At 42.2% G+C, this 14,043-nt stretch overlaps 1 protein-coding gene across 1 annotated transcript in view; it reads right to left on the bottom strand.

Annotated features, from left to right (window-relative positions):
• Positions 1 to 2,497: 2,497 nt before the first annotated feature.
• LOC136387124 (sex comb on midleg-like protein 1) overlaps positions 2,498 to 14,043 on the bottom strand; it is a 37,477-nt gene continuing 25,931 nt past the window's right edge. Inside the window, exons 4-5 of the mRNA XM_066358185.1 lie at positions 12,084 to 12,235; positions 2,498 to 2,670 (exon numbers count right to left, since the gene is read on the bottom strand). Of these exons, the coding sequence (XP_066214282.1) occupies positions 2,536 to 2,670; positions 12,084 to 12,235 (287 nt within the window). The 3' untranslated portion in view covers positions 2,498 to 2,535. The remainder of the gene's footprint in view (positions 2,671 to 12,083; positions 12,236 to 14,043) is intronic.

Genomic DNA, 14,043 nt, shown 5'->3' with positions numbered 1-14,043 from the left:
TGCAGCCTGCTCCCATTGGATTGACTGCTGTGCCTTGTGGACTAGGAGCCCCCTCCCCAGACATCAGGGCACTTGAGCAGCCCAGGCATGTGGAGTGGGGAGGTCAATGGTGGAGCGGGGTCTGCTGAGGCCATAAGCCTTCCCTGCCCCCCCGACTCTGAGCAGTTACTGCCCCAAACGAATCAGCTTAACTGATTAAGTGCTCTCGTTCTCCAGCTGAAGACAAGGCACAGAATACTGACAAGCATGCCTCACCACAAGCCCCACGGGCTCTCCTTTCTGTGAGTGTTGTTGAGTCCCCTCTGTGATTTCTAGACAGCTTGAGGGGTGGAGCACGGCCCTTCTGTAGCGGGGTGGGCAAGCTCGAGTGAGTCAGTGCGTGCTGGCCAGAGGTGAGTTCAAGGCTCAACTCCATCAAGCTGCCGGACAAGAGGGGGACGTCTGGAGGGAGCATTCCGACAGAGGGCCATGGTTGGCCTGCTTCTCACCCCCAGATCCCACTCATTCCTGGTCAGCCCCAGAGGACCTACAGACAAAGGCAAGCCTCACACTGTAGAAACCACCCCTGAAATGTCAAGGAAAGGCACAATTCCTCGGCTACCTGGGAGTACACTCTCTTCTGCAGCTTGAGAAAGCAGCACTTTCCCCCTATTCCATTGTTTCTGGTAGTGATGCTTTATTTTTTATTTCTATTAACACTACATAAGTGCACAGTACTTTCATGCTCACAGAGGGGGTTGATTTTAAACATTTGGGAAATTCTCTGAAACACATTCTCTAAGAAGACACTCCAACCATCAGATATCACACCAACAAAAGCAAAAGCCTGATGTGCCCATGAGACTTCAGTGCTCCAGTTGCAGATCTGCTGGAGACAGTGATCGAGGTTGGACTGAGGCAAAACTAGGGGAAATATTGTCTTTAAATTCTGGCAAGTTCACAGGAGGATAAAATAACGAATAATTCAGAAACCAGACAGTGAAGAGCAAGTGGTTCTGAATCACCCACGTCTCAGATGGCAAATAGACACCCCATTACAGTCACCTGAGCATGACCCCTGACCTGTTACGGCCCTGTCCCCTTCAGTCACCTAAAACACAGGCTGCTCAGAAGCAAGAGCAGGACATTTTCCGGTTCCCAGGTACAGAGCACGTCCTCTAAGACACTCCAACAGCAGCAGCACCGAGCAGCAGTGCTTGGGGTGGGTGGGCCGAGGGTCAGACCCTTAAGCAACTCAACCACAACCCTGAGCCTCGAAGGCCTTCCCACCATGCAGGCTGGGACAGGTGGAGGCAGACAGGCAGTATGGCTTCCGAGCCCTGCTGGTAAAGCAGCAGCCAGAATTGCCAGCAGGTGCCTGGACTCAGGTGGGACGGCCTCTGGGGGCACTGGCATTGTCTAGCGCACTCATGTCATCGGTGACATTTCAGGTAACTGAGGATTCGAGCACAGATAGAGCTCCCTGATTTAACTCCCGACAGTTCCCTGGGTTCCTGTTCAGGCCCCTACAAGAGGCCAGCCTTTCTTCCCAAGAATCCATTGACCTGTAGAATAAAGTCAAGGTTATAACTCAAGTGTTGGGACATATAAAACTACAACCTTACTAGAGTGTCTTTTAACTTTATTATATTTTAAAATCTGAGAACTGTAGAATATAGCATTTGCTTAAACACCTCAGGGCTGTTCAACTAGATACAGAATGTTCTATCAAACAATCTGAGCTTGAGAGAGTAAAGTAGAAGCTTTTTTATTACACAAAAAAAGTGCAAACTCCTCTTCAGATCACATATGCCCAGTAAACTGTCACATTTGTTTATAAATATAAAGGTCACTTGGTTTTCTAAACAGAGAATGTTCATTCTGGCCCCTGGTGAACATTTACTGGCATTCACAACAAATAGCTAATACAATTACCACCAATTCTCATAGCTTATACACATTACAATAAATGTTACATGATACAACAAGGCAATAAATAATGAAATAATAACAATGAACATGTATGATTTGAAAGTTCTAATTCTTAAAATAAAGTCCAAAGTGACAAATCGAACTAATGTACCTTCCAATGATTAGTAGACTAAATGCCTTAGAATGCAAATTAGCTAGGAACATTGCTCAGGACAGAGAAATTCTCTGCACAAACACACTGAGGATTGAGCTGAGAGGTACCAGTGATGGCAAATGATGTGCACATTTACAGAATAGAAACATTTTGCTATATCTAGGTTAATCTTTATCTCTGAAGAAGTGCACAGTACCATTTTAAATTCTGAAGATTTACATGTGTGCATACATCAGATATAGAATAAAATGTAAATATAATGAAACAGTATCCATAAGAATGTGCTTCTTTAAAAAACTGGAACATAAGCATTTCCAGAGATGTAAACTGTAAATGGCTAGTCAAATACCCAAGCTTAGGCAAAATATTTAAAAAGCTTTAAAATAACAGGTATTTTCACAACACAAAAATTTCTCAGGGCAGTATTGGTCTCCCCAAAATTAAGTACAATCTAAATCTATAGAAACATTTTACAAATCAATGCATTTTTCTTCTTTAAGCTTTTCAATGCTGTCGCACAACTTCAAAGCTGGTCCCAGCTTGAGCCCCATATCCTCTATCATATTATCAAGCTGGTACATTATCGTAGCTTTCTCATCACTGTCCTTCAGAGAGAAAGAAATGACAATCAATAATGCTTTCATATTGTGTCAGAATGGTTAGTCCTTATATATAACAACAGGTACCATCAATTAGAAGGCAGGTCATTCCAGATATGTATTTTCTGAGCATGCATCTGCTTTATGAAAACTGTCAGACATAATTTGTACAGATGAAGCATCAATTGATCATTTGTAAATTTACTAATTTTAAGGAAAGGGATATTTAACCTAACATCCTAAAAAAGCCCACATGTCTAACTTCTGTATTTTAAATATTGTATGTTGAATAAAATACTGCATAGCTATGACAAAAAGAGTAAAAACTATGAATGGTAGGAATGAATTTCAGGTCATTAACTTTCATAGAAAGGCTGGGAACATGAATAGGTCAGCATCGATGCAAACTGTAATGAGCTATACAGTATTGTCTTTATGTTGAAAGCTAATCAGTTAACCACCTGAAGCTAAAATGATGCTAAAACCAATTAGTCATTTCCTTACCATATTAAAAAGGGTATATCGGATATGTGCCCACTAATTTTACCCATAAGAAAAAACTTTAAAAATATTACATGACACAGCATCCTCCTTAAATTTTTTATTGTATTAACCAACTAATCCTGCTGAAGCATATATTAGTTTTCATGAGATCTAGTTTAAAAAGAAAACTTGACTGAATCATATTATCAGTCTGAAAAGATCTGAAATCCTATACAGTACTGCATTTCCTTTTTTTTTTTTTATTACCACCTTTAGAATTATATAAAGTAGAAAATTAAGATTTTTTTTTTCTTCAGTCCATTAAGTTGCTTACAAAATTAACCATTATTAACAATTTTGGAAAGTGTCAATTCTAAATTTTTTTAAGGTTTTTTTTTTTTTTTTTTAAATAAATTTTATTTTAATGGGGTGACATCAATAAATCAGGGTACTTACATTCAAAGAAAACATTTCCAGGTTATCTTGTCATTTAGTTCTGTTGCATACCCATCACCCGAAGAGAGATCGTCCTCCGCCACCCTCCATCCAGTTCTCTCTGTACCCCTCCCCCTCCCCCTCTCCCTCCTTCCCTCCCCCCCACCCCCCATAGCCACCACACTCCTGTCCATGCCTCTTAGTCTCGCTTTTATGTCCCACCAATGTATGGAATCCTGCAGTTCCTGTTTTTTTCTGATTCGCTTATTTCACCCCGCACAATGCTACCAAGACTCCACCATTCCTCTATAAGTGATCCGATGTCACCATTTCTCCTAGCTGAATAATATACCATGGTGTATATGTGCCCCATCTTCTCCATCCAGTCCTCTATTTTTTTTACAGTGATTAAAAGACTTTAAGCAAACTCTTGGCCAATACAGCAAGAATCCCTAAAAGAGTAGTGTCCTTAACATGTTCCCCAAGTCCAAGTTGGCCCCATCACCATGCCAAATCCTGAAAAATGCAACCCACCACAGTGCAGTCTGTTAGGAGCTGTCACAGGGAGCAGGAGTCCAGGAAAGTTCCCCACAGGAAAAAGTCCGCATGGCACTGGAATTGTTGTCACCATTCTATACTTTGCAGCTCATGTCCAAGTCCCAATGACCACTGCTTCTAGCTGGTAATGATTCAGGTAGACTGGAAAAAGCCATTTGCAGCATGCGTGGATATGAAGCTTCTGTTCTCCTCTGCCTGGAGAGTTGAGACCAGGTTGCTTTTTCCTGGAGCTCTGTGACTGTGGCCTGGTAAAGAGAACCTTGGGATACACTAAGCTGGGTGGCAAAGGTAAATTCATAATACAAGTTGGCAAAAGGAGGAAAGAGAGCTCTAAATTAGGAGTAGGTCCCAGCCTGAAATATGAGTGAGGCATTGAGGTAGGAGGGATAAAGGAAACACTATATATTAAGCAAAGCAGCAGAAAATAGGACTATCAACACCCACAACAGAGATCTTTGAGGGAAGAATAAAAAACCTGACTATTCAGGCAAAACATAGTTAAGTGGCCCTTGTGCGAATGAGATCAGTTTACCTGCTTCTTGGAAGAAATACCCTAGGCTCGTCCACAGTGTCGTAGATGGGGCCGACGGCCCTGGGCACCTTCAGCCTTCAGTGGAAAACCCCAGCTTTCTGGGCAAGGTTAGGTCACAGGTGGCTGGAGAAGGACTGGAAGAGACTGAACCCTCCCTTAGAGGAGCGAGGGGGGGGAAGCCCACCTTCCAGTGTTCCTGTTTCGTCACAGCAGAGCGTGTAAGCCTGGCAGGCTTTAGCTCAATGACCTTCCTTTCCACTACTGAAGCAGGACCCAGATGGCATCCTATGAGACCCCTTTGGGGTGTTGGAGCCTTTAAGGGTGTATCCTAAAAGCTGGTAGTTCCCCTGATCTCTATTGGGCTTTTTCTGCCTCTAGGTATCTTAAAAGCCATTCTCAGAAGATCTCGCTGAGGGGTTTGAGGATCCCCATCTGCCTATATAAATCTTTTTCCATATATCTGGAGCTGTTTGGAAAAAAGACAGAACAGTGTTATTAGCTAGATCTAATAAAGAAGGTAGTAGTTTGCAGGCGAAAAAGATTTGGTGTCTCCTGTTCATCAGCATTCAAAAGAAATGTAAATTTTTTTTTTTTTAAGTAAAAAGCATGATATGGTAGACCCGTCGGAGTCATTGGCCTGGTGTGCAGGATTCCCGGGTTCGATTCCTGGCCAGAGCACAAAGGAGGAGTGCCCATCTACCTCTCCACTCCTCCCTCTCCCCTTCCTCTTCGTTTCTCTCCTCCCGCCTGCAGCCAAGGCTCCACCGGAGCAAATCCACCCTGAGCACTAAGGATGGCCCCACGGCCTCCGCCCCAGTTGCTTGAATGGCTCGGGTTGTAACAGAGCAACATCCCAGATGGGCAGAGCATTCCCCCCCGGTAGGCATGCCAGGTGGATCCCAGTCAGGCGCATGCAGGAGTCTGTCTGACTGCCTCCCCATCCTCAGAAATATACAAAAAATAAATAAATAAATAAAAATACTAAAAATAAAAAATAAAAATAATAATAATAAAAAAAAAAAGGGAGGGGGCATTCCCTTGTTTTGCTAAAGCTCCAAGGAGCATGGAGTGAGCTTGAGTATGTCCTATGAAACATGGAGCTCTATGTTTACATATAAGTCTTTGAAGAAGGAGGAACTGCTGAAGTAGTTTATCAGCATTTGTCCCTAAGACAGCAGTCTTTGTAGTGGGAACACCATACGTAAATATCTGCTGTCTATAGATTAAGGGGGGAATATGGCAAATGCTGAAAATCATGATCTTTGTGACCCTCCCCTTCCCCAACCTCCTCCCTCTCCTCCCCCCACCCTGTAACCCCAACACTGTTGTTCATGTCTCTGAGTCTCATCTTTATGTCCCACCTATGTATGGAAACATATAGTTCTTAGTTTTTTCTGATTTACTTCTTTCACTCAGTATAATGTTATCAAGGCCCATCCATGTTGTTGTAAAAGATCCTATGTCATCATTTCTTATGGCTGAGTAGTATTCCATAGTATATATATACCAAAGCTTTTTAATCCACTCGTCCTCTGATGGACACTTGGGCTGTTTCCAAATCTCTGCTATTGTGAACAATGCTGCCATAAACATGGGGGTGCATTTCTTCTTTTGAAACAGTGCTATGGTGTTCTTGGGGTATATTCCTAACAGTGGTACAGCTGGGTCAAAAGGCAGTTCGATTTTTAATTTCTTGAGGAATCTCCATACTGTTTTCCACAGTGGCTGCACCAGTCTGCATTCCCACCAGCAGTGCAGGAGGGTTCCCTTTCCTCCACATCCTCGCCAGCACTTACTCTGTGTTGTTTTATTGATGAGCGCCATTCTGACTGGTGTGAGGTGATATCTCATTGTGGTTTTAATTTGCATTTCTCTAATCATTAGTGATGTTGAACATTTTTTCATATGCCTATTGGCCATCTGTGTGTCCTCTTTGGAGAAGTGTCTATTCATTTCTTTTGCCCATTTTTGGATTGGATTCTTTGTCTTCCTGGTATTAAGTTTTACAAGTTCTTTATAAATTTTGGTTATTAACCCCTTGTCAGATGCTATTGTCAAATATATTCTCCCATTGTGTAGTTTGTCTTTTTATTCTGTTCTTATTATCTTTAGCTGTGCAGAAGCTTTTTAGTTTGATAAAGTCCCATTTGTTTATCCTGTCTTTTATTTCACTTGCCTGTGGAGACAAATCAGCAAATATATTGCTGAGAGAGATGTCAGAGAGCTTACTGCCTAAGTTTTCTTCTAAGATGCTTATGGTTTCACGGCTTACATTCAAGTCTTTTATCCATTTTGAGTTTATTTTTGTGAGTGGTGTAAGTTGGTGGTCTAGTTTCATTTTTTTGCAGGTAGCTGTCCAGTTTTCCCAATACCATTTGTTGAAGAAGCTATCTTTACTCCATTGTATTGTCTTACCTCCTTTGTCAAATATCAGTTGTCCATAGAGCTGTGGGTAGTTTTTTGACTGAGACTTTAGGGTTTTCTATATACAATATCATGTCATCTGCAAATAATGATAGTATTACTTCTTCTTTTCCAATTTGGATGCCTTTTATTTCTTTTTCTTGTCTGATTGCTGTGGCGAGGACTTCCAGAACTATGTTGAATAAGAGTGGTGAAAGGGGGCACCCCTGCCTTGTTCCTGATCTTAAGGGTATTGCTTTTAATTTTTGCCCATTGAGTATGATGTTGGCTGTGGGTTTGTCATAGATGGCCTTTATCATGTTGAGGTATGTTCCCTGTATTCCCACTTTGCTGAAAGTTTTGATCATGAATGGGTGCTGGACTTTATCAAATGCCTTTTCTGCATCTATTGAAATTATCATGTAGTTTTTCTCCTTTCTTTTGTTTATGTGATGAATCACATTGATTGATTTGCGAATATTGTACCAGCCTTGCCTCCCAAGAATAAATCCCACTTGATCATTGTGTATGATTTTTTCCATATATTGCTGGATCCGGTTTGCTAATATTTTGTTGAGGATTTTTGCATCTAAGTTCATCAGGGATATTGGCCTATAATTTTCTTTTTTTGTGTTGTCTTTGCCTGGTTTTGGAATCAGAATTATGCTCGCCTCATAAAAGGAGTTTGGAAGTCTTCCTTCCTCTTGAATTTTTTGGAATACCTTGAGAAGGATAGGAGTTAGTTCTTTTTTGAATATTTGGTAGAATTCACTTGTGAAGCCATCAGGTCCAGGACTTTTCTTTTTTGGGAGTTTTTTGATAGCTGTTTCAATCTCATTTGTTGTAATTGGTCTGTTTAGGTTTTCTGATTCTTCCAGATTGATTTTTAGAAGATTATATGATTCAAGGAATTTGTCCATTTCATCTAGGTTGTTTAGGTTTTTGGCGTACAGTTCTTCATAGTATTTTCTTACAATATTTTGTATTTCTGTTGTGTCAGTTGTTATTTCTCCACTCTCGTTTCTAATTTTATTTATTTGAGTCCTCTCTCTTTTTTCTTGGTGAGTCTTGTTAAAGGTTCATCGATCTTGTTTACCTTTTCAAAGAACCAGCTCCTGGTTTCATTGATCCTCTGTATTGTTTCTTTAGCCTCTATGTCATTTATTTCTGCTCTGATCTTTATTATTTCCTTCCTTCTACTAGCTCTGGGCTTTACTTGCTGTTCTTTTTCTAGTTCTTTTAGATGCAGGGTTAAGTTGTTTATTTGAGCTTTTTCTAGCTTCTTGAGGTATGCCTGTATTGCTATAAACTTCCCTCTCAGGACTGCTTTTGCTGTGTCCCATAAATTTTGAGTTGATGTATGCTCATTATCGTTTGTTTCTAGGAATTTTTTAATTTCTTCTTTGATCTCAATGTTAACCCATTCATTGTTTAATAACGTGCTATTTAGTTTCCAAGTATTTGAATGTTTTTCCATTTTTCTATTGTGGTTGATTTCTAGTTTAATGCCATTGTGATCAGAGAAAGTGCTCGATATGACTTCAATCTTCTTAAATTTGTTGAGCCCGCTTTTGTGCCCTAACATGTGGTCTATCCTAGAGAATGTACCATGAGCGCTTGAAAAGAATGTATATTCTGCTGCTTTAGGATGAAAGGTTCTGAAGATATCTATTAAATCGAGTTGATCTAATATGTCCTTTAAGTCTGCTGTTTCTTTGTTAATTTTCTTTCTTGAGGATCTAATGATGTTAATGGGGTATTGAAATCTCCTACTATTATAGTATTGCTGTTGATCTCACCCTTTAAGTCTATCAAAGTCTGCTTTATATATTTAGGTGCTCCTATATTAGGTGCGTAGATATTTATAATGGTTATATCTTCCTTTTGGATTGCTCCCTTTATCATTATGTAGTGACATTCTTTATCTCTAACTAGAGTCTTTGTTCTAAAGTCCATTTTGTCTGATATAAGTATTGCTACCCCAGCTTTTTTTTTCATTTCCATTTGCGTGAAATATTTTTTTCCATCCTTTTATCTTCAGTCTGTGTGCATCTTTTGATTTAAGGTGTGTCTCTTGTAGACAGCATATGTATGGGTCCTGTTTTCTTATCCACGCAGCTACCCTATGTCTCTTGATCGGATCATTTAATCCATTAACATTTAAGGTTATTACTGATATGTAATTGTTTATTGCCATTTTTTTCTTTAAAACTGTTTTTCTCTTTTGCTATATTCTTTTTTTCCTTTTACCTGTTTACAACAGGTCCCTTAGCATTTCTTGCAGCCTTGGTTTGGTTGCAGTGAAATCCTTCAGTTTTTTTTTGTCTGTAAAGCTTTTTATTTCTCCTTCAATTTTAAATGATAGCCTTGCTGGATAAAGTAGTCTTGGTTGTAGGTTCTTGTTCTGCATTACTTTGAATATTTCTTGCCATGCCCTTCTGGCCTCAAGTGTTTCTGTTGAGAAGTCAGAAGTCATCCTTATGGGGGCTCCTTTGTAGGTGATAGTCTTTTTTTCTCTCGCAGCTTTTAATATTTTCTCTTTATCATTTAGCTTTGGTAATTTAATTATGATGTGTCTTGGTGTTGGTTTCTTTGGGTTTCTCCTTAATGAAGTTCTCTGTGCTTCCTGAACATGTGAGACATTTTCCTGCCTTAATTGGGGGAAGTTTTTCGCTATAATATGTTTGAACAAAGTCTCTATCCCTTGTTCTTTCTCTTCTTCTTCAGGAACCCCTATGATGCGGATGTTATTTCTCTTCATGTTGTCACAGAGCTCTCTTAGAGTTTCCTCAGACTTTTTGAGTCTCTTTTCTTTTTTCTGCTCTGCTTCTGTGCCTTAATTTATTGTGTCCTCTAACTCACTGATTCGATTCTCTGCTTCATCCATCCTGCTTTTAATTCCTTCCATTATATTCTTTATTTCAGATATTGTATTTGTCATTTCTGTCTGATTCTTTTTTATTATTTCAATGTCCTTTTTATATATTGTTATCTCTTTATTTAGGTTTTCGTAATGGCCATCTATGGTGGTTCTAATATCTTTGAGCATCCTAACAATCGTTATTTTAAACTCTGCATTTGGTAATTTGGTTATATCTGATTCACTTAGGTCCTTTTCTGGGGATTTCTCTTGGTTTATTTGTGTTGTATTTCTCTGCCTCCGCATTTTCTCTTCACGGGAGTGGCTGTGATCACGTACTCGGGTGCACAAGGGTTGGTGGCCTTGGCCTTTGCCTCGCCCCCGTGTGTGACGTTATGCTCGGTCCTGAGGGCACTGGCGAGCACCTTTGCTCAGCTGCGGGTCTCCGCCTGTTTCCGAGCTTTCGCCCTGCCCTTGCAGGAGGATCCCACTCAAGGAACAGCTGCTAACCTTGGCTCTACCACCAGGCAGGGCTGCGTGCCCAAGCTCAGCTCCGTAGCGGAACTCCGCCTCTTCTGGGCTTTTGGCTCCACCCCCACGGGAGGAGCCGGCTACCAAGTCAGCAAGCCTGAGTTGCACAGGCTGGGCAGAGATGTGCTCCTCTGCCCTTGCTCCGGGGCTGGTTTCTACCCTTTCCAGGTTTCCCGCCCTTCTCCCGGAGGCTGGATTACAGGCTGCCGGCAGCTGAGCTTGGCCGCTTTTGCACGCCCCCTTCTCCCTAGCCGGGCAAGATTGAGCTCACACCTGAGCCCAGTGGTGGCGAGCCAGCTTCCAACCCTGCCAGCAGAACCGCGCTTTTGTCTCCCGCTGCCGCCCGCCCTCCGGCTCGCCCTCAGCCGCGTGGGTGGGGGCGTTGCAGCTCGGACCCTAAGACTCACTACTATAGACCCGAAAGCTCCCTCCTTCTATGCGACTCTGCTCTGAATGCTGCGGGGGAGCTTGTTTGGCTGCTCTCCTGCTTCCCTTTGCTGGTATTGCTGTTTCCGGGGGGAAATATTCACTTCAGCTTTGGGGAGTGACTCGTCCCAGGGGTTAGGGTGGCTATCTCCCAAAATGTTTCTCCCTGTGCCTCCTAGATTATACTCTCTTCCTGTTACTGTGGTTCTCTCCCCTCTCCCTCCGTCTCCAGGAGCCCCGGGTGAGTGGTTGTGAGAGAGATGTTCTGCGTGGTCCCTTTTAGAAGGATCCTGGGTCTGAGAAATCAGACTCTCTCACAAACAGTATCCTGACTTGTTTCCGGCTAAATACTGTCCTTACGCCTCTTCTGGGGTCTGGGGCTGCAGGCTGGGGCTTTGTTCCTGGGGCTCAGGACCCTTTCCCCTCTGCTAAACTCACTTCCCGCCACGCGAGTCTCTCCCTGCTGCCGTTCGCTCCGAGGAGCTGGGCAACCCTCTCCGCATTTCCGCTTTTCCTACCAGTCTCTGTGTGGCTTCTTCAGCATTCCTTGGTTGAAGAGTCCTTTTAGTTTAGTCCAATTTGGTTTTTCCAGCTGATAGTTCATAAAATTAGTTTGTAATCCACTTTGGTTCTGGGAGGTAGATGCTGGTACGTCCGCCTACTCCAGCGCCATCTTGTCTCTCCTGCATTTCTTAGGCACCTTTTATATTGTTACTATAAGTAAAACTAGACATTACAACTTATAAAAACTTAGTCCATGATGTTTCTTTATAAATGGCATGAGGCTATCAGCATCCCAAACTGTCAGGAACCACACAGGGTTAACAGATCTGATCCAATGGAATCAGTTGCTGGATTCTTCAGGCGTCATAACAGGACGACACCCTTGAGGGGAGTCGTGGCTGTCACTACAGAGGAGGAGAAAACACCTGCCAGTGAGTGACCATGCCGACTCATCTGCTCTTGACATCCTGAGGACTTGTAGTGTTTCAGGTACCCGGGTACCCACACAGAGCACAGATCCCGCCTTTACCACTTAAGGATCCAACTTTGAGCAAAGTAACCTTTCCACATAGGAAAAAATCAGGTCGTAGGGCTCCCCACCATCCACAATGACCAGTATCCAACTGAAGAGCCTGCACAGAGGTCAAAAACATCATGACAGGAAAATTAGATCAAAAGATGCATTACACATTGCCTGAAGACATCCTCGACAGGTGTGAGTGTCTGAGGATCTCTTTGTTTCAGAAACAGGATCACTTCCTCTATGGACCAAGTTGAAGGGTCAGCAGAGAGCACTTTTCCTGGCATATCTGAGTGCGTTTCAGATGCTGAACTTGCACCTTCAATGGGGGAAAAGACAAATCAAACTTGACCTGATCATCATCCCGAAGGAAGAGGTGTTAGGGAGTAATGGTCTCATTCCTGGAACCATCTGCTCAGTACCCCTGCAAGGACCCAGGACTCCAAGTGTAATATCCAGTGACAGCTTCAATAAAGATGACGTGATGATGGCTACCCATGAGTGTCCCATCTGACCTCCCCAGACAACAAAAGCAGCTTCAGAAGTTACCATAAAGCTTCGAAGATCATAACACAGACCGAGCAAACGGAGGTCTCTTTGGCCACAGGTATATACTGCAAAAGAGCTGTTACCTGGATTAATTACCTTAATCTGTACTAAGCTATTACTCTAAGTGGTTCAATGAATTTTTCTCAATCTCCCTCCACATGGGCTAGAGGTTTATTTTATTAGCTATATACAATGGGAATTCCCCAAATGTACTTTTATAATTGCTTAAATTTATTCACTTTAATCAATATATTTAAAAAACCCCATTATCTTTGAGAACCAAAGTAGTTCTTTACTGAATCTGTCCCATGTATTCACTATGGATATTTTTTTTTAATTTCTCTGAAGTTGGAAACCGGGAGGCGGTCAGACAGACCCCCACATGTGCCCGACCAGGATGCGCCCGACCGGGATCCACCGGCATGCCCACCAGGGGGCAATGCTCTGCCCAGCTTGGGGTGTTGCCTTGCTGCAATCAGAGCCATTGTAGCGCCTGAGGCAGAGGCCACAGAGTCATCCTCAGCACCCGGGAAAACTTTGCTCCAATGGAGCCTTCGTTGCGGGAGGGGAAGAGAGAGACAGAGAGGAAGGAGAGGGGGAGGGGTGGAGAAGCAGATGGGCGCTTCTCCTGTGTGCCCTGGCCGGGAATCGAACCCAGGACTCCTGCACGCCAGGCCGACGCTCCACCACTGAGCCAACCGGCCAGGGCCTCACTATGGATATTTTAAGCATCACTTTACTCTTTAAATTTTTGTGTCTTGAGACTTAAATGCTTATCTGAATTTTGAAAAAAACAAGAGTATGTTCTACTTACTAGGTCAGAAGTAACTATAACTTTATATTCAAGACTTCTTTCGAGTTCAGTTACACAGTAATAGTAATAGCTATTTTTGACTCAAGGTTTAATGTTGAAAAAATAAATAACTGAGACAGGAAACAACTCAAGTGCTCATAACTCCAAGTTTTGGCTGTGATGTTCACTAAGTGCTGAAATTTCTGTGTCTAGACAAGTATTCATTTCTCCACCAGAACATTCAACTTGATAGTGTGTGGTAACAAAAGTGGCTTTTAAAATATTCCTTAAAATTTTTATTTAGAATATTAAATTTACTGGGGTGACATTCATCAATAAGAGTGCACAGGTTTCAGGTAAATATGATTTATTTTTAATAGACTTTAGAGCAAGCGTCCCCAAACTGCAGCCCCCTGAGGCCATTTATCCGGCCCCCACTGCACTTCCGGAAGGGGCACCTCTTTCACTGGTGGTCAGGTGAGAGGAGCACTGTATGTGGTGGCCCTCCAATGGTCTGAGGGACAGTGAACTGGTCCCCTGTGTAAAAAGTCTGGGGACCCCTGCTTTAGAGCATTTTAAAAATTCTTTTTCTTTACTTTTTAATACTTAGAAGTGGCTTTTTTAATTTCCTAGGAAGATCAGTTTCTCTTACCAAAGACCATCAACATAATTTTGATCATTCTTGTGTGTGAATTAGACAAAGGTGATCCTTTCCGTTCCTAACATCTGGGCTCTGGTCATTTCACGGACATTTTGAGTATTAACCAAGGAAAAGGGTAAAGAAA

The sequence above is a fragment of the Saccopteryx leptura genome, unplaced genomic scaffold (assembly GCF_036850995.1).
Source record: "Saccopteryx leptura isolate mSacLep1 unplaced genomic scaffold, mSacLep1_pri_phased_curated manual_scaffold_86, whole genome shotgun sequence".
In the NCBI taxonomy this organism is placed as follows: domain Eukaryota; kingdom Metazoa; phylum Chordata; class Mammalia; order Chiroptera; family Emballonuridae; genus Saccopteryx; species Saccopteryx leptura.
This window is presented reverse-complemented; position numbering and strand designations above follow the sequence as displayed.